This window comes from Mesoplodon bidens (genome assembly GCF_964165515.1).
Source record: "Mesoplodon bidens genome assembly, chromosome: 18".
Taxonomy (NCBI): Eukaryota; Metazoa; Chordata; class Mammalia; order Artiodactyla; family Ziphiidae; genus Mesoplodon; species Mesoplodon bidens.
The window spans coordinates 55,398,504-55,425,730 of NC_138175.1; the positions used below are offsets into that span (position 1 = coordinate 55,398,504).

Sequence of the window (27,227 nt, forward strand, 5' to 3'; positions counted from 1 at the left end):
GTCTTGACCAAATAGATATTGACCTTAATACTTTTGGACTCCATTCTGGTTGTGCCTTTCTCATTGGCTCCAGACCTTTACTGGCCTCATTTTTAAAGTGGCCTTTCCCCGAGGCTCCAATCCCAATCAAAACTTAGGCTTCATCCCTGCCGCTCTTTTCCTCTTGAACGTGATGGCCGGTGCCAGTTTCTCGAAACCTTATTCTGTCCTTAAAAGCCGCTTCCTGCAAGAAATGTTCCTCCAAAGTTTTTTTGGGGGGATGTCCGATTACCGGATGTATTGCCGTTTCTCTTTCCAGGAGTTCGTTCTCTGCTGCTATACCGACACCTGAACCCTTGGTCCTTTTCGAAACCCACCCCCCCTCCTTTTTTTTTTTTTTTTTTTTTTTTGCGGTACGTGGGCCTCTCACTGTTGTGGCCTCTCCCGTTGCGGAGCACAGGCTCCGGATGCACAGGCTCAGCGGCCATGGCTCACGGGCCCAGCTGCTCCGCGGCATATGGGATCCTCCCGGACCGGGGCACGAACCCGTATCCCCTGCATCGGCAGGCGGACTCTCAACCACTGCGCCACCAGGGAGGCCCCCCCCCTCCTTTTTTAATAAAGGCCGCGGCAGTGTTACTTGTTTCCCCAGTGCGTCGAACGCCGTTTAGGTAGCTCCATATTTGCCTCGCAAACCTCGAGTCTCTGAAAATCTGCTAATTTTCTGAAGAGTTGAAGTGACACGTAATGAAATAATTTCAGTGACTTCTCACCTCCCGGGCCATCCAGGGCTCCCGACCCCAAACCCGCCCCTTGGCCTTCTGTACGTCAGGTGTCCCAACATGGCCGCCTCGTGGGGCCGTGGCTAGCTGGGCGCGGACATATTGCCTTTCAAGGTAATACCAGAAATCCAGTCCGCGTTTCTTCAAACGCTTCAGACCGTCTTCGGCCACCGTAGACCGACGAAAAATCTGGGCGACAGGGGCAGAAGTAGAAGCGGTTCGTGGAAGTGTTACGTTTTAGGCTCTGCTTGTGGACTGGAGAAAATCGGGTCAGTGTGTGCCTTTGTCCCTTCAAGTTTTGTGGTTTTGTCCCATAGGAGGTTTGTCCCTGTGGACGTGTCGTCCACAGAGTGGAATGGTGTAGTGTGGACTTAACGGAATTATTGAGGGTCTGGTGGGAAGCACTGAGGTGGAGGTATTTGAGAGGAACCAGGAGCGTTTGTACCGCGCGTACCTGTCGTTGGGGTACCTTGGGAGCTGTTCGTTAAAACGATTAAGAATCTGTAGAGGGAATTCCCTGGCGGATTCGGCGCTTTCACTGTAGTAGCCCGGGTTCACTCCCTGGTCAGGGAACTAAGATCCCGCAAGCCACGCGGCGCGCCCCCCACCCCCACCAAAAAAAAAAAAAATCTGGGGCTTCCCTGGTGGCGCAGTGGTTGAGAGTCCGCCTGCCGATGCAGGGGACACGGGTTCGTGCCCCGGTCCGGGAAGGTCCCACATGCCGCGGAGCGGCTGGGCCTGTGAGCCATGGCCGCTGAGCCTGCGCATCCGGAGCCTGTGCTCCACAACGGGAGAGACCACAACAGTGAGAGGCCCGCGTACCGCAAAAAAAAAAAAAAAAAAAAAAATCTGTAGAGATCAACGATCGTGACCGGCCCGGCCTGATATGGGGGTCTTTGCGGCTCACTCTATTTCTAAAGGATGCAGGTGGTATTTACGATGGTAAGAGATTCAGATTCGGAAATTAATATGGCGCTCAGAGATGATGGGGCCTGGCTGGCTGGTCATCATATGAGGGTGTCTGGCCCAGGTTTCGGATTAATAAGGAAGTGTGTAGTCAGTGTCTGTGGTACAGAGAGTCTTGTGAGGGCTGAGGCTCTGGTCCCCTAGGACGCCTGGCTGGTGGTTGCGTTGAGATTCCAACTTAGTACGCTGGGAAGGAAGGTGGTACAGCCCGGGACGGTAGTGTAGTTCTAAACCTTCTGCTTTTTAGGCTTTTATCTGCAGACCGAGGGACTAACCCAGCCTCGTCTATGTGTTGTGTATCGCGTATCGCTGTTTTCGCACTGCAAAGGCAAAATTAAGTCCTTGTGACAGATCTTAACCCTCAAGGCAGAAATGTATAGTATCTATCCCTTTGTCACCGACCAGGGCTCTTGGCCTCCTTGGTCCATAGAAATTGATCAAAGCCCAGATAAGAAATTCAGGCCAGGCTTTATTGGGGCCCTGCTGCAGCAGAGGGGAGCGAGAACAAGTAAGAGGTTCCCTTGCTTGTTCGCTCTCTGAGGTGGGGTTGGGTGGGGGGACATCTGGTTCCTTACAGGGGGTGAGGGTAGGGGTATGTCCAGGGGTTGGGCCGGAGGGACAGCTTAGATGGTTTGCCCACGCTTTAGGTGGTGTTGTGTGCAAGGGGCGTGGCAGTACCCTGCTTTCGCTCCGGATCCCCTGCTTTTGCTCTCGGCTCTTCAGAAGTGGCGGTTGGGTTCCTTGATTTCTTTGTATCTTGTTGTCCAGAATTTGCCCCCTCTGCGCATGCACAAAGTTACTTTTAGTCCCTTATAGTTTCTTTGTATTTTGTTGCTTGAGGAGAGGTGTGTCCACATGCAAGCACTGCAGCAAAGGGTTCCAGGTCCCAGCCTGTCTCACCTTTGCAGAAGATGTTTGTCAACGCTTGCTCTCACCAGCGGCAGCGGACACTTGCTTTTTTGTCTGACATGCGTTCACACTTTCTTCTCTGCTAACAGAATCGCCGTTTTGTTTAGTTATCCATCCTTCTGCCAGGGTGACCCATATCCCAATACTGCTTGGTCTTAGTTAATCCTGGTGGTTCCAGTTCCCGTTGCCAGTGATTGAATTAGTACGAAATAAGCTTAGGTACGTGGTGCAGTTCTAGCCAGCAATATATGTGAAAATCTGCTTGTGGGTTTCTGAGGGAAAATTTTTTTTTTTTTTTGCGGTATGTGGGCCTCTCACTGTTGTGGCCTCTCCCGTTGCGGAGCACAGGCTCTGGACGCACAGGCCCAGCGGCCATGGCTCACGGGCCCAGCCGCTCCGCGGCATGTGGGATCCTCCCAGACCGGGGCACGAACCCGCTTCCTCTGCATCGACAGGCGGACTCTCAACCACCGCGCCACCAGGGAAGCCCGGGAAAAATTTTAAATAAGTATTATAATTCTTTGAATCTCTCTTTCCATGTCAAGGATGATATTGTCTGAATATAACCTTAATTTTCTGTCCAGTTTCTAATGTTCATAATTCATTCCTTTTTTTTAATTAGAAAAAAAATTTTTTTGGCTGCCACCGCATGGCGTGCAGAAAACTTAGTTTCCCCACCAGGGATTGATCCTGTGCCCCCTGCAGTGGGAGCCTGGAGTCCTAACCACTGGACTTCCAGGGAATTCCCTTGCTGTATATGTTTCAAGGCTATATTGTTAGGTACCTAGAAACGGCAAATTTCTTAAAATGTGGTGAATGGAACCTCTTACTAGTAAGCTTTGTTTGTCTTTCTCTGTAGTAATTTTTGGGCTTTCTGGTGCATTTTGTCAGAGAATATAGATTATCTGTGGTTACTCTTTCCATGGTTTATCTTTTTCTAACCTTTTATTCTCCAGCTTTCCATATCACTACGTTTCAGGCATGTCACCTAGAGTAGCATGTTCTTGGGTTTTATTTTATTTTATTATTATTATTTTTTTGGCCACACTGGACAGCATGTGGGATCTTAGTTCCCCGACCAGGGATCAAACCCAGGCCCCCTGTATTGGAAGTGTGGAGTCTTAACCACTGGACTGCCGGCGAAGTCCTGGGTTTTAAATTTTAATCCAGTCTGACAGTTTCGAGGCATTTGTATTTGATGTAATTAACTGGAATCTTTGTTCTGTTTATCCTGAATATAATTCATTAAAAAAATTTTTTTATTGAGTATAGTTGATTTAATATACTTAATATAATTCTTAGCGTTTTGTTTTAAAACAGTCATATAAGTGCACGGTATTTGCCCCACTTGTTCTCTATTCCTTACTCTCTTTTTTGCCATGTTTTGAATGAATTTCTTCTTATTCTGTTTCCCCCTTCTGTTAGGATGGAAATTATATACTTTAAGACAATTGTTAGTTTTCATCATGACACTAGAGATTACATACAGCATGGAAGCTTTCTTTGTCAAATTCTTATGTTAGTACTTTTACACTCTTCTCTAACAATACGAGTGTCTTAGAGCATCTCAACTTAATTTACCACTTTCCAATTTATTTACAATATTGTGTACTTTTAAAAAATGTATCTTAAACCGCCTAAGGTATTATCATCATTGCTTAATCAGAGAATGCTTCTGGTTTGCCCAGTACATTGGTTTTCAAACTGGAGTGTGTGTACTCACAGGGTGTATAAAAACGCTTGAGGAGGTTCCTGAGCGCACACGGTTTAAAGGAAAGCAGTGCCCAGCGCCTCTCCTCCCATACAGTCCCTTTTGTATAATTGAGCTGCCTGAGAGTCTCCTGCTCCTGAGGCCTGCTGCTGGGATAGATCTCGTTTCCCTCATCTCCTTTTTTTTTTTTAATCTTAGGCTATTTTTTTAAATTAATTAATTAATTTTGGCTGTATTGGGTCTTCATTGCTGCACGTGGGCATTCTCTAACTGCAGTGAGCGGGGGCTACTCTTCGTTGAGGTGCACAGGCTTCTCATTGCGGTGGCTTCCCTTGTTGCGGAGCACGGGGTCTAGGTGTGCAGGCTTCAGTAGTTGTGGCACGTGGGCTCAGTAGTTGTGGCTCGCAGGCTCTAGAGCGCAGGCTCAGTAGTTGTGGTGCACGGGCTTAGTTGCTCTGTGGCATGTGGGATCTTCCTGGACCAGGGCTTGAACCCATGTCCCTTGCATTGGCAGGTGGATTCTTAACCACTGCGCCACCAGGGAAGTCCCCCTTATCTCCTTTGACAGTCACCCCACTTCAACTTAACGGAATAAAGGAATACCCCCACCACAGTCAGAATCTTAGCCTTTTTGGCCAGAGGAAAAAAGTCGTCTGGGGTAAAAAAGGGACACTCAGCAATGCTGTGGGCATTGGGTTAAGGTGAGCGCCCAGCAGCAGCGTAAGCATCTGGGTCCAGAGGAAATGTACCCTCAGCTTGAATTTTCTCCTCAACCCACAGGTCCTGACTCTCTAGGAGCAAAAGAATCAGTAGAAGGAGGAAGAAGTTACAGGATTTGGTCTCAGCATTACTGGGGACGTGCTTGATTGAAGACAGAACGGAATTTAGAGCAGATCCAGAAGACACAGTGACAGAGCCTCCTTGTTGCCAGCTGTTTTCAGAAAACAGAAGAAAATGATCCAGGCCCAGGTGACTTCTGGTTTGTTTTATTCTTTTCTTTGTTCCCGAATGGGTTTGTTAGTTGTCTGAGTCATTCTAGCTAATTATTGCATCTAAGGGTGTCTTGGGGACCCTGGATGTCTTTGTAGCCTGCTTCTGAAGTGAGGGTGATCCAGGGGACCCCAGAAATTGCAGCCGGTGTCTGAAGCGAGGGCAGTTCTATGAGGACTGTTTCCTCAGGCTTTGCAGAATGTCTGACTCTTGGTTTCCATGTTCATATCTGGATTCTTAATCTACCTTTTTTCTTATATTGCTTTTATTTTTGTTCATTACACAACTGACTTAAGGATATATTTAAAGGATGAAATCATAACAAAGTACACATATCAAAAAATAAGTTTCTTCTTCATACACTTTAAACATGCTTATTAAACATTTAGTTTCTTATAATTCTGGCTTCTTGGGTCACTTCCCAGAAGATTCTGATTGCCTGGCTGTAAAGATTTAGTCATCCCAATTCCATTCACTTATGTGTTAGTCATATATATATATGAATGTGGTGTTTCTAGGTTAACAAGAAGGTTTAACTTTTATACATTACAGAACGTCTAATGATAAATGGATGGATGACTGACTGCACAGTTATATTTAGTTGGATCCTTGTATTTTATTAGGCTTTTGCTTATTCCCTGTGCATTAAAAACAAACAACCCGGGGCTTCCCTGGTGGCGCAGTGGTTAAGAATCCACCTGCCAATGCAGGGGACACGGGTTCATTCCCTGGTCTGGGAAGATCCCACATGCCGCGGAGCATCTAAGCCCATGCGCCACAGCTACTGAGCCCGCGTGACAGAACTGCTGAGACCCGTGTGCCTGGAGCCCATGCTCTGCAACAGGAGAGGCCACCGCAATGAGAACCCCGCGCACCGCAATGAACAATAACCCCTGCTCGCCGCAACTATAGGAAGCCCGTGCACAGCAGTGAAGACCCAACGCAGCCAATCAATCAATCAATAAACAACAACAAAGACAACCCCCTAGATATATAGATCCAGCCTATAAAGTAGAAATGAGAAGAAAAACTTTTAACATTTCTTCCGTATCATCAAAAGGACATCACTAAACACCACTGTTACTATAGGAAACCCTGACGTTTGATGATGTGACTGTGGACTTCACGTGGGAGGAGTGGCAACTCCTGGCCCCTCCTCAGAAGGGCCTGTACCAAGAGGTGATGCTGGAGAACTATAGCAACCTGCTGTCTGTGGGTGAGGACGGCTCCCCTGTGCCCTTCAGAGGGTCCCCAGTCAGTGGTATTTCCTTTCTCGGCTTCTGAAAGCTCTGGAGTGTCTGTGATGCTCTGAAGCGGTAGATTTTCAGTCCCCTCTCTGGCCCATGAGAAGTGGGTATTCTCCCTTCTCCTGAGAGAACAGCATTTACTCTGTAGGTCGTGAAATTGTTTTGTCCTCAGCTGTAGTGTTCTGTCTTCACAGACCCCAAGCCCAATTCACTGGGTCTAAATATTCTATCATTTCTGGTGAATAGGTTATCAAGCCAGAAAGCCAGACATACTCTCTAAGTTGGATCAAGGAGAACCATGGACGATGGAAGATGAAATCCACTGTCGAACCCATTCAGGTGAGTGAGAGACCAACAAGGTGACAGGCGTGGAAATCACACTGTAGTTGGTCAGAGAAGAGTCACAGCTGCGAGGGGGTTAGATGCTGGGTAAGCAGTGCCTCCGTGCATCTCTCTCCCGATGTCAGACCTCTTTTTCTTTGTAGCAGTTTAGAGAAAAATATATCCCTTCTTAGGGAAGACTCTGTCTTTTCCGGGATCTGTTTTTTCTTTATTTTACCCCATCTTGATTTTTGTTTGCATAGTTTTCTTTTCCCTAGGATTCTCATATCTTTTCCTTCTTCTTCATACACTTCCACCTCCTTTGCTATGAAATTCCATCTTCAAAGGCCTGTCTCCAAAGAGAAAAATTTGAATTCCTCACTGTGTTCTAGATGCTGCACCTTTCTTTCCCACTGGTAATGTTGATTTCCTTTGTCACATTCACCCCATGTTGGCTGCCGGCCCCAAAAGTAAACTGGTCTTCGCTGTACCTTATTCCTGCTCTGAGGTTCTCCAAAGATTTTGTTTTCCATTTTCTCAGATGATCTTCTAACCTTCAAAGTTTTCTTCATTGTAATAAGCTAAGCTCCTTAGGGTCACTGGAGAAGACCCCCAAATTGATCTCTCCCCAGTGTGATCCACCACAGACTTGAGACCTATATAACTTACTCATCTTGATGGCAGCTCTCCTGAGTTCTCAATAACTGCCAGGACCCAGGATCATCTTCCCTCCCAGAAAACCACTCTGAGTTTACATTCTCCCTTACTCTTATGCATCCTCCATCCTGGCCATTCAGGTATTACCTCATATGTTCCCCATCTGCAGAGCTCTCTTATGTAAATGCGTCTGCTGTTTATGATGAATTTTTAACTAGAAACGTTATCTTAACATCCTACGTTCTCAGTTCCAGTCTCAACCTGATCATAACTCTTCCTTACTTCAAACTAATTCCTTTGTGTATTTATTAGTTTTGAACTTTCTTCTCATTGATTGAAGACCTTACCGTCTTCATTTCCCTAAAATTTTCATTTTTCTTTCCATTATATTCTGATGACATTTATCCCAGCTAATCAAATTACTTGGCAGTTAAAGTTCTTCCTCTGTCCATGATCTCCATGATATGACATCATCACGCTCACAAAGAGATAGATTTCCACCCTCTTTCTTAAATTCTCCCTAATGTGTTCCATACATGTGATTGATATTTTGATTCATATTTTGATTCATTCCTCTACATTTTTTTTTTTCGGTACACGGGCCTCTCACTGTTGTGGCCTCTCCCGCTGCGGAGCACAGGCTCCGGACGCGCAGGCTCAGCGGCCATGGCTCACGGGCCCAGCCGCTCCGCGGCATGCGGGATCCTCCCGGACCAGGGCACGAACCCGTGTCCCCTGCATCGGCAGGCGGACTCTCAACCACTGCGCCACCAGGGAAGCTCTCCTCTACATTTTTTTGATAGCCTGTTGTATGCTGGAAGATAAGACCAGTGGAAAAAAGTATACATATAGATCACAAGTTTTTAGTCTATGAGAAAGGAGCCAAGAAATTAATCAAGTGTTTTGGGGGCTGGTGGTGTAGGATAAAAAAAAATAAAAATAAACAGATAATATATCTAGGGGGTGAAAAGTGCTGTGATAAAGATTAAGTAACATAAATTATTAGAGAAATGCAAATCAGAACTACAGTTAGGTACCACTTCACACCGGTCAGAATGGCCATCATGAAAAAGTCTACAGGGGGGCTTCCCTGGTGGCGCAGTGGTTGAGAGTCTGCCTGCCGATGCAGGGGACACGGGTTCGTGCCCCGGTCTGGGAAGATCCCACATGCTGCGGAGCGGCTGGGCCCGTGAGCCATGGCCGCTGAGCCTGCGCATCCGGAGCCTGTGCTCCGCAATGGGAGAGGCCACAACAGTGAGAGGCCCGCATACCGCATATTAAAAAAAAGAAAAAAAAAATGTCTACAGGGAATTCCCTGGCGGTCCAGTGATTAGGACTCTGTGCTCTCACCGCCAAGGCCCCGGGTTCAATCCGTGGTCAGGGAACTAAGATCTCACAAGCCTTGTGGGGTGGCCAAAGAAAAAAAAGAAAAAAAGTCTACAAATAACAAACGCTGGAGAAGGTGTGGAGAAAAGGGAACCCTTCTACACTGTTGGTGGGAGTGTAAATTGGTGCAGCCACTATGGAAAACAGTATGGAGGTTCTTCAAAAAACTAAAAACAGAGTCACCATATGATACAGCAATCCCACTCCTGAGCATATATCCAGACCAAACTATAATTCAAAAAGATACATGCACTCCTATGTTCATAGCAGCACTGTTCACAATAGCTAGCTAAATGTCCATTGAGAGACGAATGAATAAACAAGATGTGGTACATATACACAGTGGAATACTACTTGGCCACAAAAGAAGAATGAAATAATGCTATTTGCAGCAACGTGGATGGACCTAGAGATTATCATACTAAGCAAAGTAAGTCAAAGAGAAAGACAAATACCATAGGATATCACTTATAGGTGAAATCTAAAATACGACACAAATCAGCATATCTACAAAGCAGAAACCGACTCACAGACATAGAGAACAGACTTGTGGTTGCCAAGGGGGAGGAGCGGTGGGGGAGGGATGGAATGGGAGGCTGGGGTTAGCATATGTAAGCTATTACATGTGAAATGGGTAAACAGCAAGGTCCTACTGTGTAGCACAGAGAACTGTATTCAATATCTGTGATAAACCATAATGCGAAAGAACATGAATAAGCATATATACGTATATCTGAATCACTTTGCTATACAGAAGAAATAAGCACAACATTGTATATCAACTATACTTCAGTAAAACTTAAAGAAACAAAACTTTAGTCAGCATAACAGAGGGGTAGGTGCTGGGGCTCCTCTTTAGGCTGGGAACACCTCTCAGGTAAGGTGCCTCTGAGCCAAGAAATGTGGGAAGTTAGTAGCCTGCCGGGTTAGGAGTTTTCCAAGTAGAGAGGCTAGCGGGTTTAAAAGGCTGAGCCGCAAATGAGTTTGAGAAACATTAAGGAGCCTGTGTGGACAGAGCAGAGTGCTTTCTGGAAAGTGATGGGTTTAAGGCCAAAGAGGCGGTAGCAGGGGGGGCGGGGGTAAGATTGGTCACGTATTCCATGTCAAGGAAGCGTGATTTTACTCCCTAATAAGATGAGAAAACACGAGGAGAGGACTTCCCTGGTGCTACAGTGGTTAAGAATCCGCCTGCCAACGCAGGGGACACAGGTTCGAGCTCTGGTCCAGGAAGATCCCACATGCCACGGAGCAGCTAAACCCGTGCGCCACAACCACTGAGCCTGCGCTCTAGAGCCCGCAAGCCACAACTCCTGACGCCCACACACCTAGAGCCCGTGCTCCACAAGAGAAGCCACCTTAGTGAGAAGCCCACGCACCGCAAGGAAGAGTAGCCCCCGCTCGCCACAACTAGAGAAGAGCTGCGCGCAGCAACAAAGACCCAACGCAGCCAAAAATAAATAAATTAATTGATTAATGAAAAAAAGAAAACACGAGGAGTTCTTGAGGACTGGAATGACATGAAATAATTTACATTTTTCAAGGAATCCTTTTGGCTTCTGTGTAGAAAGCAGACAGTAGTGGGCAGGGCGGCAAACAGGAAAGCCTCGTAGGAGGCTATTGCAAAAAACGTGACTGTGAAAATGGTTGGCTGCAGCATGTGTGGAGGGTTCAGTGTTGGTGAGGTTCTGGATATGCTGCTTGTAGAGGGCAAGTGAGATTTGATATTACGTAAATACAGGCTGGGAGAGGAAAAAATGGATGAAGATTGTTGGTAAGGTTGTTACTGAACGCAAGACCGTGTGCCTGAAGCACAGTGAGGTCAAATACTGAAACGTCGGAGTTGGGAGCAGAGAAGGGTTTATTGCCGGACGGTGCCAGGAGTCAGTTGGCTTATGCCTTAAGAAGTCTGGAACTCCTTGAAGGCTTTCAGCAAAGCCCTTTTAAAGGCAGGGTGAGGGAGGGACGTGGTTAGTTGTTGCACACTTCTTGGTGGTGTTGGATTCTTTGTTCTTGCAGCTGTCATGTAGGTCAGGTCATGGTCAGGTCACCATATTTTTGTAAACCTTCAACAAGACAAATGTTATTCTCTGTTCAGGTCAGGTCACGGATGTTCTTGTATATTTCAAGCTATAGGCAGCATTCTTTTACAAAATGTACAGAGCCAGCATGACTAAGTACAGGCAACAGAGCACAAAGGTTAAAGTGAGGTTAAAGTAAAAGGAACAGATCTGATATGGAGTCAGATTTGTTCTTCCCTATTACAAAAGCAGACCAGTTCCTCAAGGGATGTTAATGTTTCATGGCATATGGGTCTCAAGTTCACATAGGACTTTGATGGTTCTCCATAGAGGTGATGTGGTGAGTGAGGTCCTTAACTGCAGTCCTTAACTGTCCTTCTCCTAAATGTAAAAACATGTTTCCTACAGCTGTTTCTTCATTTTATCTAATATGATATTAATCCTGCCTAATCTACACACATGCATATGCATCAGTCTGTGTCCATATGCTTTAAAGAATAATTTCTTTATAGATTTGATCATCTAATAACCTATTGTGCTCTATACATGTTTTATACAGTTTCTTTTGTTTCATTTAGTATATTAACTACTGAAATTAGCATGTATTGTCTTGTGATTCTGGCATCTGGAATCTCTTCATTACTGGTTTTGGTATTGGCTCAACTGCTACTGGTGAATTTAGGAATCTGTATTATTCATATACTTAAGAGAATCACAGAGTTCAGTATTAGTAAATAGAGGCTTATGAGGTCATAGAAAATATGTATTGGTCTCTGCCCCCTGTTCCTGGCACAGAGCTCCTCAAACCCTTGTGATTCCCTAAGTGATTAGAACGCTAGGAACATCTCTTGTTCTAATATTGGTCTTTGACCTCTGTTCCTGACACAGGGCTCATGAAACTCTTGTCATTTCCTGGGTGACAGGAGTGACTTTGTTCTACCAAGGTGACTCTGAGTGGGCTCCTGGATGAGGGCTGGTCGCCAGAATGACCAAGCCATGATGAGAAGCTTGTCCTTTTTATCCCCACCCCCTGTTCTCTTGAGAAGGGGGAAGGGTTGAAAATGGAGTTAATGATTGATCATGCTTACATGATGAAGACTCCATGAAATCCCCAAACTGTGATGTTCAGAGAACTTCTGGGTTGGTGAACACGTGGACGTGCCCTAAGATGGTGTGGAAGCACGGCACCCCTTCCCACATATCCTTCCCTACATATCTCTTCCATCTAGATAGTCACCTGTATCCTTTATCATAGCCTTTAATAAAGTGGTAAACATAAGTGTTCTCCAGAGTTCTGTGAGCCCCTCTAGCAAGTGAATTGAACCCGAGGAGGGGGTTATTGGAACCTCTGATCTATAGCTGGCTGGTCAGAAGCACAGGTGACAACCTGGATTTGTGATTGGTGTCTGAAGTGGAGGTCGTGAAGTCTTACGGGACTGAGCCCATAACCTGTGGGATCTGACGCTATCTCTGGTAGATAGTGTCAGAATTCATTTAAGTTATAGGATACCCAGCTGGTAGGGCAGAGAATTGTTTGTTCTGGGGGGAAAGTCTCCACACATTTGGTGACCAGAAGGGACAGAAACGAAGTGTTCTGTGTGGGTAATAAAGGAGAGTCGCAGGGACGAAGCACACAGTGGAGAAGAACTGGGTTTTTCACTACACAGGAAGGAGACGAAACTGGGTTTTTCCTTTACAAATGCTCACATTTATAGAGATTGCACATGTTCTTACATCAGCTAGAGGAATTAACGGTACATTACCAAACCTTCTTTGAATTTTCAACTTCAGTTGAATGAATGGAAGACTGCACAGTAATGTAATATTTTACTAGGATTCTTACTCTATCACACCGTGTGAAGGAAAAAAACCCACTAATTTCCCATATGGCAAAAGTGAGCAGGATAATTTCCTTTACATTTTTCCATATTACCCAAAGAACATCACTTAGCTAAATAAGACCATGTTATGACAGGAATCCCTGACACAACGACGTGGCTATGAAGTTCACATGGGAGGAGTGGCAGCTCCTGGACCCTGATCAGAAGGACCTGTACCGGGATGTGATGCTGGAGAACTATAGCAACTTGGTGTCTGTGGATGAGGACGGCTCCCCTGGGTCCCTCAGAGGGTGCCCGTCAGTGGCCGTTCCATTCTCAGCCTCTTAACTCTTCAGACTAACTGCATTCCTCTGCAATGGTCGAATCTCAGATCCTTCTCTGGCCCCAGACTAGAGGGTATAATAGCCCCTCTCCTGAGAGAAAAGCCTTGAGGTTACAGATGTGAAACCTGTTTATTCCCTCCATGTACCATTATCCCTTCCTGCTGTATCCCATCCCAGTTCGATATGTCTAAGTCTTCTATCATTTTTCATGAACAGGGTATCAAGCCAGCAAACCAGATGCTGTCTCCAGGTTAGAACGAGGAGAACAACTGTGGCCAGTAGAAGATGACAGCCACGGTCGAATCTGTCCAGGTGAGTGGGTGAGACCCAGCAAGGTGGGCAGCCAGGGAAGTCGTACTCTGGTCAGGAGAGAAGGCGTCAGAGGTGTGATAGTGTCTGAGGAAACATAAGCAGCCCTACCATGTACCTCTCTTCCAGTGTAAGAACCCTTTTTCCTTGTAGAAGTTAAGAGGAAAATATATTGCTTTGTTCTCTTTTGAGATCTGATCCCTGTTTATTTCACATGCATCTAGTTTTTGTTTGCATAGTTTTCCTCTTCCTAGGATTTTCAAATCTTCCTCTTCCTCATTCACCATCACAGGGTCTCTGTGTTACCACTTGTCTTGCTGTGAAATTCCACTTTCCAGGCCTCTGGAAAAGAGCGAACTTTGAATTCGTTACTCTTCTTAATACTGTACCTTCTTCCTGCGCAGCTAGGAAATAATGATTTCCCACCATAACATCCAGCCCCACCTTGGATGCTAGAAAAGATGTTTTCACCGTGCTACATGTTAGAACTATGTCATAACTTCTGTCTGCTTCAAATAACTTCCTTCATAGTTTTGCTAATTCAGATTCTCCTGTAGTTCTTAGATGTTATCATTGTATTTATTTTCCTAAAACTTCTGTTCTCGGTTTATATTTTTTAACAGTTTTATTTAGATTTAATTCATAAAATATCAAACAATTTATCCATTTAAGTTATATAATTCAGTGGTGTTTTATTATATTCACATAGTTGTGCAACCATCACCACCATCAGTTTTGGAGTATTTTATATGTATATATCCTTCTAGTAGCCTTTATTATTATAGCTTTGCGGTAAGCTTTGAAATTGGAAAATGTAAATCCTCCAACATTTTCAAGTCTATTTTGAGTATTGTGGAGCCTCTGAATTTCCATCTGAATTTTAGAATCAGCTTGTGAAATTCTGCAGAAAAAACAATTTGCCTGGAATTTTGATAGGGATTATATTGAACTGTATGTCAATTTGGGGAGTCATTCCATCTTAACCATATTTAGCCTTCTGTTCCATGATCATTGAATCTTTTAAAATCTAATTAGGCCTTTAATGTCTTCCAAAATGTTTTTTTAACTTTCAGAATATAAGTTTTGTATTTCCATTCTTAAATTTATTCCTAAATAAATTGGTATTCTTTTATATATTATAGTAAACAGAATTGTTTCTTGATTGCATTTTTAGATTATTCGTTGCTACAATGTAGAAATACAATTGATTAATTTCCCGTCATATTCTGATGACACTTAGTCCCAGTTAACCCTGTTTCCTGCCATATGTGATTACACTTTCTCTTTCAATGATCCCGTGATATGATATCATCTTGATTATAAAGAGTAAAGAGTTTTTGTCCTCTTCTTTTTTTTTTTTTTTTTTTTGGTTGTGTTGGTTTGTAGCTGCAGCATGCAGGATTTTCCTTAAGGCATGTGGATCTTTCATTGCGGCACATGGCTTCTCTCTAGTTGTGGCGTGCGGGTTTTCTCCTCTCTGGTTGTGGCACATGGGCTCCAGAGCGTGTGGGCTCTGTAGTTTGTGGCACGTGCGCTCTCTAGTTGTGGCGCTTGAGCTCAGTAGTTGTGGCGCGTGGGCTTAGTTGCATGTGGGATCTTAGTTCCACGACCGTGGATCAAACCCGTGTCCCCTGTATTGGAAGGTGGATTCTTTATGACTGGACCACCAGGGAAGTCCCCTAAGTATTCTTAATATGTTCCATACATATTGATTGCCTTCTGCAATTGACGTGTTAGCTTTACTCCTTTAAAACTTGCATTTCGAGAGCCTAATAGCATAATAGTTTTGAAGCTAATAGCAATACAAAACAGGAATAATATATATATCTTGTCCCTTCACACGGAGTACATTCTCAATTGAAATACTCTATAATGAATAATAAACAAATGCGTAACTAACATATCTTAGTGTAAAAATTGCTGTAAGGAAAATTAAAGCAGCTAATGGAAGAGTGGGTGTTGGGGCTTGGAACTGCCCTTTTGGAATGGGAGTGGCTCTCTGATAAGGTGCCTTTGAGCATACAGATGAGGGATATGAATAATCTTCCTGGGTGAGGAGTTTTCCAAATGTGAGACAGTGGGAAGTTGAAAGACCTGAATCTGGAATGTGTTTGAGGAACTTCGGGGAAACTTACATGGGTAGAAGGGAGTGAGCAAGAGGGAAAATGACTGGAGTTAAGGGTAACAGGGTAGTGGCTGGGGGTTTTGGTACATAGGTCACAAACTGCCTATCAAGGGCATTCAAGACCTTGAATCTTTTCTGAATAAGTTGAGAAAACGGGATTTTGAGTAGAGCAGTGGCATTATACAATTTTTAAAGTGGATCACTTTGCCTACTTTATAGAAGGTAGACATTATTGGGGAGGGGAATGTACTTTAATACTCTTGGTTACAATGTGTGACAATAAAATAATACAGATTAAATTCATCAAAGGTCAAATGTGCATGGGAAAGACTCCAGGAGAGGCTGCACACAAGGTTCCCGGTTGTCCTCTACCGGTGGAGTCACGTGAACAGTGCTGAATTTTCCCAGCACTGATGTTTGAATGTTTGACAACATGTGTGAAGTGTTTCCAAGCAGGGAAGCTCACCCAAGCCTGGTGCCTCTAGACCCCAGAATCAGAATGTTAGTGTTTTCCAAAGCCTCAGGCATACAAAAAACGGGCATCTACCACAAATCACATTGTTAGTATAAACTGTATGGTATGGCTTCAGACCTCATGTCTAAAAAGACACTCTTACCAGGCAGGATATCAGGGACTCAGAGGTTATCTTCCAGTCATCAGTCATGGCCCCTCCTTTCTTTGCAAGATGCAGGGATGGAGTAACTGCATACCAACGTTCCCTTTTTACATAGGAACATAGGGTATGTTCCAGCTAGACTATTAGTTGGAATCTTGGTTACAGAAGCTTTCTTCTAAATTTGACGTTAGTTGGGATTAGCAGATGCAAACTATCTTATATAGAATTGAATAAACAATACAGTACTATTGTATAGCACAGGGAATTATATTCAGTATCCTGTAGTAAACCATAACGGATAAGAATATAAATATATATATTTATGTATGTATATATGAATGACTTTGCTGTACACCAGAAACTAACACAATATTTTAAATCAGCCACACTTCAATAAGAGAAATTCTAAAAAATTCAAATTAGTGCTTTGGTAGAGTTAGGTGAATGGTGGTCTACAGAATGAAGAAGGATGGCAAGAGGTTAGACTATGATAACCAGTCTTTCAATAGTCTGTCACACTTACCTTGAAATCAGATGCTGAGGATCCACTTCTCTCTCATCATTGTATTTTGTTCTATGTACCTGGATCTTCAGGGGACCTGTGATCACAATACTCAATGTTTGGTTCTCTTAGGTGGGCTTAATTGAACTCCAGACTCTACATGTTGGAATGGCTAAAGCCTTGGCCCTGTGCCTTCACCTTTATTCTACATGTTTCTAAACACAGTCTCCTCCAGTTCTCTATCTTTGAATAATCTATGTTGATGATATCCACATTGCTATTTTCAGATAAAACCTTTTTAAAGATTTATATATTCAACCTGTTCATGTTTGTATAGTACTCGGGTATGTAATAGTCATCTTTTTTTTTAAATTAATTAATTTATTTTTGGCTGCGTTGGGTCTTCGTTGCTGCGTGTGGGCTTTCTGTAGTTGCAGCAAACGGAGTCCACTCTTGGCTGCAGTGCACGGGCCTCTCTTGTTGCGGAGCACAGACTCTAGGCGCACGCTTCAGTAGTTATGGCACACGGGCTTAGTTGCTCTGTGGCATTGGGATCTTCCCGGACCAGGACTTGAACCCATGTTCCCTGCATTGGCAGATGGATTCTTAACCACTGCACCACCGGGGAAGTCCCTGTAATAGTCATCTTAAACTTTGTTTCACAATGCGTGCTAGATTTTCCTCTCATTCTGGACTTCAGTGATATTCCTCACGTTATTAAGAGGCATTCCACCTACCCAGTGACTGAAACCACATAATTCTTGGAATAATCCTTGAGTCTTAACCTCTTCCGTGCTTCTCCCATTAACTCCATCAGTGAACCTTGTCTTTTCTTTGAACATATCCTGATTTCCTCCACCTCTTACATATTCATTGCTCCTTTAACCATGATTCACAGACTGCAATTGCCTTCTTTATTCCTTTGCTTCAGTGGTCTGTACATAGAATTAAACCTGGGTGTCCTAAATTTTTTTTTAATTATTTATTTTTTTAAATTAGTTTCTGCTTTATAACAAAGTGAATCAGTCATACATATACATCTGTTCCCACATCCCTTCCCTCCTGCATCTCCCTCCCTCCCACCCTCCCATCCCACCCCTCCAGGCGGTCACAAAGCACCGAGCCGATCTCCCTGTGCTATGCGGCTGCTTCCCACTATCTATCTACCTTACGCTTGGTACTGTGTATATGTCCATGCCTCTCTTTCGCTTTGTCACAGCTTACCCTTCCCCCTCCCCATATCCTCAAGTCCATTTTCAAGTAGGTCTGTGTCTTTATTCCTGTTTTACCCCTAGGTTCTTCATGACATTTTTTTTCTTAAATTCCATATATATTTGTTAGCATACGGTATTTGTCTTTCTCTTTCTGACTTACTTCACTCTGTATGACAGACTCTAGGTCTATCCACCTCATTACAAATAGCTCAGTTTCGTTTCTTTTTATGGCTGAGTAATATTCCACTGTATATATGTGCCACATCTTCTTTATCCATTCATCCGATGATGGACACTTAGGTTGTTTCCAGCTCCGGGCTATTGTGAATAGAGCTGCTATGAACATTTTGGTACATGCGTCTTTTTGAATTATGGTTTTCTCAGGGTATATGCCTAGTAGTGGGATTGCTGGGTCATATGGTAGTTCTATTTTTAGTTTTTTAAGGAACCTCCATACTGTCCTCCATAGTGGCTGTACCAATTCACATTCCCACCAGCAGTGCAAGAGTGTTCCCTTTTCTCCACACCCTCTCCAGCATTTATTGTTTCTAGATTTCTTGATGATGGCCATTCTGACTGGTGTGAGATGATATCTCATTGTAGTTTTGATTTGCATTTCTCTAATGATTAATGATGTTGAGCATTCTTTCATGTGTTTGTTGGCAGTCTGTATATCTTCTTTGGAGAAATGCCTATTTAAGTCTTCTGCCCATTTTTGGATTGGGTTGTTTGTTTTTTTGCTATTGAGCTGCATGAGCTGCTTATAAATTTTGGAGATTAGTCCTTTGTCAGTTGCTTCATTTGCAAATATTTTCTCCCATTCTGAGGGTTGTCTTTTGGTCTTGTTTATGATTTCCTTTGCTGTGCAAAAGCTTTGAAGTTTCACTAGGTCCCATTTGTTTATTTTTGTTTTTATTTCCATTTCTCTAGGAGGTGGGTCCAAAAGGATCTTGCTGTGATTTATGTCATAGAGTGTTCTGCCTATGTTTTCCTCTAAGGGATGTCCTAAATTTTGACTCATTTCTGATACTATCTATGTGGAAATAGTGTCAGATTCTACAAGTAAAGTGTTCAGTCTCACATGGCTGTCCCCATGTCAGATGTCAATTGCAAGTCCAGATTACTACCTGTGCTTCTGACCAACTGGCTGTAAGTTGGAGGTTCCCATGACCCGCTTCTTGGGTTCAATTAACTTCCAAGGGTGGCTCTGAGAACTGAGAAACATTTACTTATGTTTATAACCAAGTGAAGAGGTATAAGAACCAAAATGAAGAGGTACAAGAAGGCAAGGTCTGAAGGATTCCTGAATGCGGGAGCTTCTGTCCCCAGAACTGGGGTGCACCACCCTCCTGGCACATGGATGTGTTCACCCATCCAAAGGTTAAGCAAATTTTGTTAAGAGTTCTCATAGAGCTTTAATATCTAGGCCCTCTCTCCTTTCCCAGAGGCCGGTGGGTGGAGCTCAAAGTTCCAACCTTCTAATCACTTAGTCTTTCTGGTGGCCAGTACCATCCTGAGGTTATGTAGGAACTCTATGCTAAGTCACCTCATTAGCATCCTAATCACTTAGGAAATTACAAGGCTTTAGGAGCTCTGTGGAGGAAGACCAAATATATTTCTTTTTATACCACACATAGAATTGTCACTAAATAGTTACTTCACATGAAGGCTTTTTTTTTTTTTTTTTTTTTTTTTTGCAGTACATGGGCCTCTCACTGTTGTGGCCTCTCCTGTTGCGGAGCACAGGCTCCAGACGCACAGGCTCAGCAGCCATGGCTCACGGGCCTAGCTGCTCCACGGCATGTGGGATCCTCCCGGACTGGGGCATGAACCCATGTCCCTTGCATCGGCAGGCAGACTCTCTACCACTGCGCCACCGGGGAAGCCCCTGAAGGCATTTTTTGAAACAGTTTTCTTCCAAATTAAGATTATGAGAGATTGTGGAATGATTCCTTGTTCTCTTCTTTCCTAGAAATCAGGAAAGTTGATGACCTTCTGCAGCATCACTTGCCAAATCACAGCATTCAAAATAATGTGGAACAATGCTGCGAACATAATACATTTGCAAATGTTGTTAATCAGAGCGAAAGTCATTTCCTGTTAAAGCAAAATTGTGATATGTTTGACTTAACTGAAAAACCTTTAAAATCAAATATAAGTTTTGAAAACCAGAAGAGAAGCTGTAACTTAAAGAACTCTGCTGAGTTTAATGGAGATGGGAAATCCCTTCTCCATGCTAACCACGAGCAATCTTTTACTGAAATTAAATTTCCTGTAAGTGCAAAACCCATCAGCAATAACTCCCTGTCCACTAAGCAACAGAGAACTCACAACATAGAGAAAGCCCATGTATGCAGTGAGTGTGGGAAAGCCTTCTTCAAGATGTCTCAGCTCTTTGATCATCAGAGAGTTCATACTAGAGAAAAACCTCATGGATGCAGTGTGTGTGGGAAAGCCTACTCCAGAAAATCCAGGCTCACTGAACATCAGAGAACTCATATGGGACTGAAACATTATGAGTGCACTGAATGTGATAAAACCTTCTTCAAGAAATCACAGTTCAATAAACATCAGAAAAGTCATATGGGAGAGAAACCTTACACATGTAGTGAATGTGGGAAAGCATTCACCACAAAGTGTCTGCTCATTTATCATCAGCGAACTCATACAGGGGAGAAGCCCCATGGATGCAGTCTGTGTGGAAAAGCCTTCTCTACAAAGTTCAGTCTCACTACACATCAGAAAACTCATACAGGAGAGAAACCTTACATATGCAGTGAATGTGGAAAAGGCTTCATCGAGAAGAGGCGTCTTATTGCACACCATCGAACTCATACTGGTGAGAAACCCTTTGTATGCAGTGAATGTGGGAAAAGTTTCACCTTGAAGAAGAGTCTTATTCCACATCAGCGAACTCATACTGGAGAGAAACCCTATACATGCAATGATTGTGGAAAAGGCTTCACCTTGAAGAACCCTCTCATCAGACATCAGCGAACTCATACAGGAGAGAAACCCTATGTATGTAGTGTATGCGGAAAAGGCTTCACCATGAAGGGTGATCTCGTTGTACATCAGCGAACTCATATTGCAGAGAAACCATTTATATGCAGTGACTGTGGGAAAGGCTTCACTGTGAAGAGCCAACTGATTGTACATGAGCGAACTCATACCGGAGAGAAACCCTATGTGTGCAGTGAATGCGGAAAAGGCTTTCCAGCCAAGGCCCGGCTGATTGGACATCAGCGAACACACACAGGAGATAAACCCTATATATGCAGTGATTGTGGAAAAGGCTTCATTCAGAAGGGCAATCTCATTGTACATCAGCGAACTCACACAGGAGAGAAACCCTATGTATGCAACGAATGTGGCAAAGGCTTATCCGCGAAAAGGAAGCTCATCGCACATCTGCGAACTCATACTGGAGAGAAACCATATATATGCAGTGAATGTGGCAAGGGCTTCACTGTGAAGAGTACTCTTGGTACACATCAGCAAACTCACACTGGAGAGAAACCGTACAAATGCAACGAGTGTGGTAAAGCCTTTAAGAAGAAGACATGCCTCATACAGCATGAGAGATTTCACTCAGGAAAGACTTCTTTGCATGTACTGAATGTAGAAAATTCTCTTTGTGCAAAAATGATCTCATTACCCATCAGAGAATTCACACAGGAGAGAAGCCATATGAATGCAGTGAATGTGGGAAAACCTTCACCACAAAGTCAGGGCTCAGTGTTCACCAAAGAAAATATACAGGAGAGAGGCCGTATGGATGCAGTGAGTGTGGGAAAGCTTTTGCCCACTTGTCAATCCTTGATAAACATAAGAGATTTCACAGGTAGTCACTTTGGGGAAGCCTGCTGCCGGTTGTAGACCCTCAAGATAATAGTATGCAGAGAAGAATCACAATGCAAAGAATGTGGTATTATCTTTAGTGATCAATTACCTCATATTTTATATTGATGAAAAAATTTACAAAACTACTCAGATACAATCAGCCTTGGTGAAAATATTTTAGGACATTCTATGTCTAAAAAGTATATACTGAGATAAAGCCTATGAGTGTGAAAGACTAGGAAAGCCTTCGGTGGAAATAAACCCTATCATATGTGATCATCATAGATCATGAATGAATGAATATTTCTAATTGGTAGAAGTATAATTGTGGGAAAGCCTTTGCCCAGAAGTAATACCTCAACAGATGTCAGTTATCACTAGAGAAATACTTTCCTGTGGCAATGAATATGGCAGGGTTTGCAGTAGTAAATATTGCTTCATCATTTGCCAGGAAATCCGTGCAGAAACACATTCTATATGGTGGACGTTAACAAAATATCAGACAACTTAAGGAAGGAAAGAAGCCTTGGGGAAATGATGAATGAGAGCATTCTGTTACAAGTTTTAACTTAAGGGATACTACACCTCACAAGCAACTGAAGGATACCTTCAGCCACATTTCTAGTTGCCTTGTCATTGATCTTATAAATTTTACATAGGGGCAGTTACTCTCAACATGGATTGAATTTTCATTATTTAACTTTTGCATTTCTTTGGTTCCAAGTTTGTAATTTCAGAAGATTTGAAGTACTTCAAAATTAAAATTTACTTTCATAAGTATAACAACAGATTTGGATGTGTTTAACCAAGTTTGTAAGTACCATCAGGGGGTTTATAAAATTAATATAAATGTGATGTTTTTATAACTTTTAATTTTGAAGTAAGTTTAGAAACACAAAAACAAATATTCCAGAGATTTCCTAAATGCCCTTCAGCCCACTACTCCCAAAGGTAAAATCTTATAATAACCACACAGTTCACCGTGTGGTTATATAAGGTCAAATAGAGGAAAGTGAAATTGTTACAGTGCTGTTAACTACAGGGTTTATTTCGATTGCACCAGTTTTAACATGTAGTAGTTTTTGTTTGGTTTTTATATATCGCCTTAAGAAACGTCACCACATATGTAGGTTCCTGTAACCAACACCCCAGTAAAAATTCAGAATGCTTTGTCAACACAAACTCCCTCATGCCACGTCCTCATAGTCACATCCTTTCCCCGACACTAACCCTTGGCATCACAGATCTTTTTGTATCCATAATTTTGTCATTTATAGAATATTAGAAGAATAGGGCTTCCCTGGTGGCACAGTGATTGAGAGTCCGCCTGCTGACGCAGGGGACACGGGTTTGTGCCCCAGTCCGGGAAGATTCCACATGCCGCAGAGCGGCTGGGCCCGTGAGCCATGGCCGCTGAGCCTGCGCGTCTAGAGCCTGTGCTCCGCAATGGGAGAGGCCACAACTGTGAGAGGCCCGCGTACTGCAAAAAAAAAAAAAAAAAAAGAATCATTTAGGATGTATCCTTTTGAGGTTGACTGTTTGACCTTGTGAAATTGTAGAAAATAGACATATTGGTCTCTGCCCCTGGTTTCTGGCACAGAGCTTCTGAAACCCTTGTAAATTTCTACATGATAAGAGCGTGTGGAGCATCTCTTACTCTATTGATGTGATTCTGGGTGGGTTCCTGGATGGGGGTTGGTCACCAGAGAGACCCAGCCATGATTAGAAGCTTGGCATTTTCAGCCCACTCCCCATCTTCCATAGAAGGGAGAGGGGCTAGAAATGGAGTTACTATTTAATCATGCCTATGTAAGTAAGTCTCCATAAAATCCCAGTAGTAGGTATTTTGGAGAGCTTCTACATGGGGTGAACACATTCAGGTATGGGGAGAGTAACACACCACAGCACAGGGACAGAAGCTCCTGTGCTTGGGGCCCTCCCACACCTCGCCCTATTTTTGTCTTCATTTGGCTGTTCATCTGTATCCTTTATCGTATCCTTTAATAAACTGATAAACGCAAGTGTTTTCCTGAGTTCTGTGAGCCATTTAGCAAAACTAATTGAACCCAAAGAAGAGGTTTTGGGACTCTCCAGTTTGTAGCCAAGTCAGACAAGTTGTAGGTAACTTGGGCACCTGCTCCGTGTGATTGGCATCTGAAGTGAGGTGGAAGCAGTCTTATGGGCCTGAGCCCTTAACCTGTGGGATCTGACACTATCTCCGAGTAGACAGTGTTAGAACTGAGTTACACTTAAGGACCCGGTTGGTGTAGTGAAGAATTGCTTGGTGTGGTTAAACGCCCCACCCCCGATAGTTGGTGACAGACGTGTCAGAAGTGTGGCACGTGTGGCAGTGGCATGAGTAAAAGAAATACAACTATGGATTTTTCCACTGTAGACCTCCGGTGAATTCAACCTTGGACCCACCCAGAAGCGCTCTGCACATCCTTTCTGCCACAAGAATATCAGAGTTCATGCAACTGCCCGTACCCAAGGTATTCCTGCCTAAGGGTTCAAGGGCACCATCAGTTTTCTGGTTTTGCCCAAACTGATGACTAAAATGCATCTCATACCACGTTGGCCTTGGATAGGTGCCGGCCTCTGGAAATTTAATTTAGCTCTATGCCTGTTCCCATCTCTTGCAAAGACAGGAAGGCAGTGGGGTGCCCATAAGACATTTCTGTGTCTTCCCACCCAGCAAAGTGATAGCAGCCATTAAAGCTGCTCCCATCCTAAATGCCAAAACCTCTGTGAGGTCATGGAGCCATGCGATGTCATAGGACCTGTGCACGGCGAGAACTCGGACTTCTGAAGCTAACCCAGAGCCCTCGCCAGACACACTCCTCCCAGGCGCTCGGCTTCCCTAGCAATAGCTACAGAAGCACTGCAGGGAGAACACATCACAATCAGAAGTGGTTTTGGATCGGGTTCAGCCTTTGGCAGCTTCCAGAGTAGTCTTCAGAGGCTCAAGATATGCTGAGCCTGATTCTGGGCGAGGATCCCCAGTGAGGGGCCTTTGGGGTCGGTGAAGAGGGAATGCGTGTCAATGACTGTGTTTGGGGTGTACTTGGGTTGAGTCACTGAGGAATCTGGGCGTTAGTGATGGAGCCTTAAATTAAGGCTTAATCTGAAGCGTTTAATGATTGAAGGTCCTATTGGTCAGGGTTTAGGGTCTATATGTTAGGTCTGCAAGACTCGGTAATTGAAAACTGGATGGAAGGTGTGAAACCAATGAGCACTGCTTCTCCCCTAGGTTAGCGATTTAATATCCAGCTCATGATCTGGAGAAGCCTGGAATTGGGGGAGGAGTGTCAATGGGCAAGAGTGTCTGGTAAATTTCAGATTGAATTTGAGGTCAGTGTTGTTTAGGGAGTACAGAGTTTGTCTGTGTTTGAGAGCATAGGAGTCGGGAAGTTTTGAAACCCATAGTCCCAGGCTAGTGGGTGTTTAGAGGCTCAACCTTTGGATCCTTCCCCAAGGTTCCTATTAAAAATTTGTCTCCTATATACACTCCTCTCATTGTCCCCACAAAAATCAGAATAATGCACCGTGGTCAAGTGGTGTGTATAGGAATAAAGACAGGATATTCATTTTACTGCAAAATTTACTCTTGGATATATCCTTTCAGATTTCTTTGACACAAGTAAGAACAACCATTTTCCTAAATTCTACTCCTCAATGAGAGCCATTTCATTGAAAAAATATTTCTTTCAGACTACCGTTCTAAAACTTGGGATCATCTGTATAAACATACATTCAAGAATCTCCCTATCTTCTAGGCTGTATTTTTTGCATTGTGTCTTGCAAATAATAAAAGTTCACGTTATTTCATCTTATAACCAGTATTTCATATTTTCAGTTTTTTGAATTTCAGCAAGTCTGATAGTTGGGTACTTGTATCATATAGCTGTTTTAATTTGCATCTCCCTAATAACAAATGATGTAGACCATTTTTTCATATGCTTGTTTGCCATCTGTTATCTTTGATCAAGTGTCTGTTCAAAGTCTTTGCCCATTTTTAAAATTGGGGTTTCTTATTGTTGACTTTTTTAAAAATAAATTTATTTATTTATTTTGAATTTATTTTTGGCTGGGTTGGGTCTTTGTTGCTGCGCGCAGGCTTTCTCTAGTTGAGACGAGCAGGGGCTACTCTTTGTTGCGGTGCGTGGGCTTCTCACCGCAGTGGCTTTTTTTGTTGTGGGGCACAGGCTCTAGGCGTGCGGACTTCAGGAGTCGTGGCTCGTGGGCTCAGGAGTTGTGGCTCGTGGTCTCTAGAGCACAGGCTCGGTAGTTGTGGCGCATGGACTTAGTTACTCCGCGGCATGTGGGATCTTCCTGGACCAGGGCTCAAACCCGTGTCCCTGCATTGGCAGGCGGATGCTTAACCACTGCGCCACCAGGGAAGTCCCTTATTGCTGACTTTAAAGAATTCTTTCTGTGTTCTGGGTATCAGTCCTTTACCAGTATAGGACTTACGGGATGAAAGCATTGAGATTCTTTTGAGATCCTTATTATTATTATTTTTTTTTGCCAGTGGACCACTAAGTGTTCCAGCATCATTTGCTGAAAAGTCTATTTTATTTTTAAATTTATTTTTGGCTGAGTCAGGTCTTAGTTGTGGCGCGTGGGCTTTTCATTGCGGGGCATGGGCTCTGTAGTTTGAAGCATGCCGGCTCTCTAGTTGAGGCATGTGGGCTTAGTTGCCCCGCGGCATGTGGTATCTTAGTTCCCCAACCAGGGATCAAACCTGTGTCTGCTGCATTGGAAGGCGGGTTCTTAAGCACTGGACCACCAGGGAAGTCCCTGAAAAGTCTATCTTTCTCCTTTGAATAACCTTTGTACCTCTGTCAAACACTTGAATATACTTGACTTAGGTGGGTCTTTTTCTGGGATCTCTGTTCTGTTCCATTGATCTATGTGTTTGTCTTTTCACCAATACTATTAAAGGTCTATAAGTCTTGAAATCTGTTGATATTAGCTCCATATGATGGTTCTTTTTGGTTAGAAATTGTTTTGCTATTTTCAGTGGAGATAACTGGCAAATATTACCTTCACCCGTAGAACAATTTTGTCACTTTGATATTCTATACCCCTAGATATGATGTTATTAGAATGGGACTTCAATTCAGAGGTGTCATTTCCAAAATGCCTAACCTCTGTTTAGTGAGGAAAAGTAGGTCAATATACAAAATACCTGGGACTTCCCTGGTGGTGCAGTGGTTGGGAATCCGCCTGCCAATGCAGGGGACATGGGTTCAATCCCTGGTCCAGGAAGACCCCACATGCCACAAAGCAACTAAGCCCGTGCACCACAACTACTGAGCCTGCGCTCTAGAGCCTGTGAGCCACAACTACTGAGCTCATGAGCCACAACTACTGAGCCCACGTGCCACAACTACTAAAAAAGCCTGTGTGCCGCAACTACTGAGTCAGTGTGCTGTAACTACTGAAGCCCGCGTGCCTAGAGCCTGTGCTCTGCAATAAGAGAAG

General features: G+C 43.7%; 1 protein-coding gene across 1 annotated transcript; it reads left to right on the top strand.

The window, feature by feature from the left end:
• Positions 1–825: 825 nt before the first annotated feature.
• LOC308605915 (uncharacterized protein) lies at positions 826–25,721 on the top strand. The gene is made up of 6 exons (XM_081216254.1): positions 826–1,030; positions 5,128–5,316; positions 6,427–6,553; positions 6,831–6,923; positions 13,347–13,442; positions 19,870–25,721. The coding sequence occupies exons 2-6, from the start codon at positions 5,302–5,304 to the stop codon at positions 21,774–21,776; spliced, it is 2,238 nt and encodes a 745-aa protein (XP_081072380.1). The 5' UTR covers positions 826–1,030; positions 5,128–5,301; the 3' UTR covers positions 21,777–25,721.
• Positions 25,722–27,227: the final 1,506 nt, after the last annotated feature.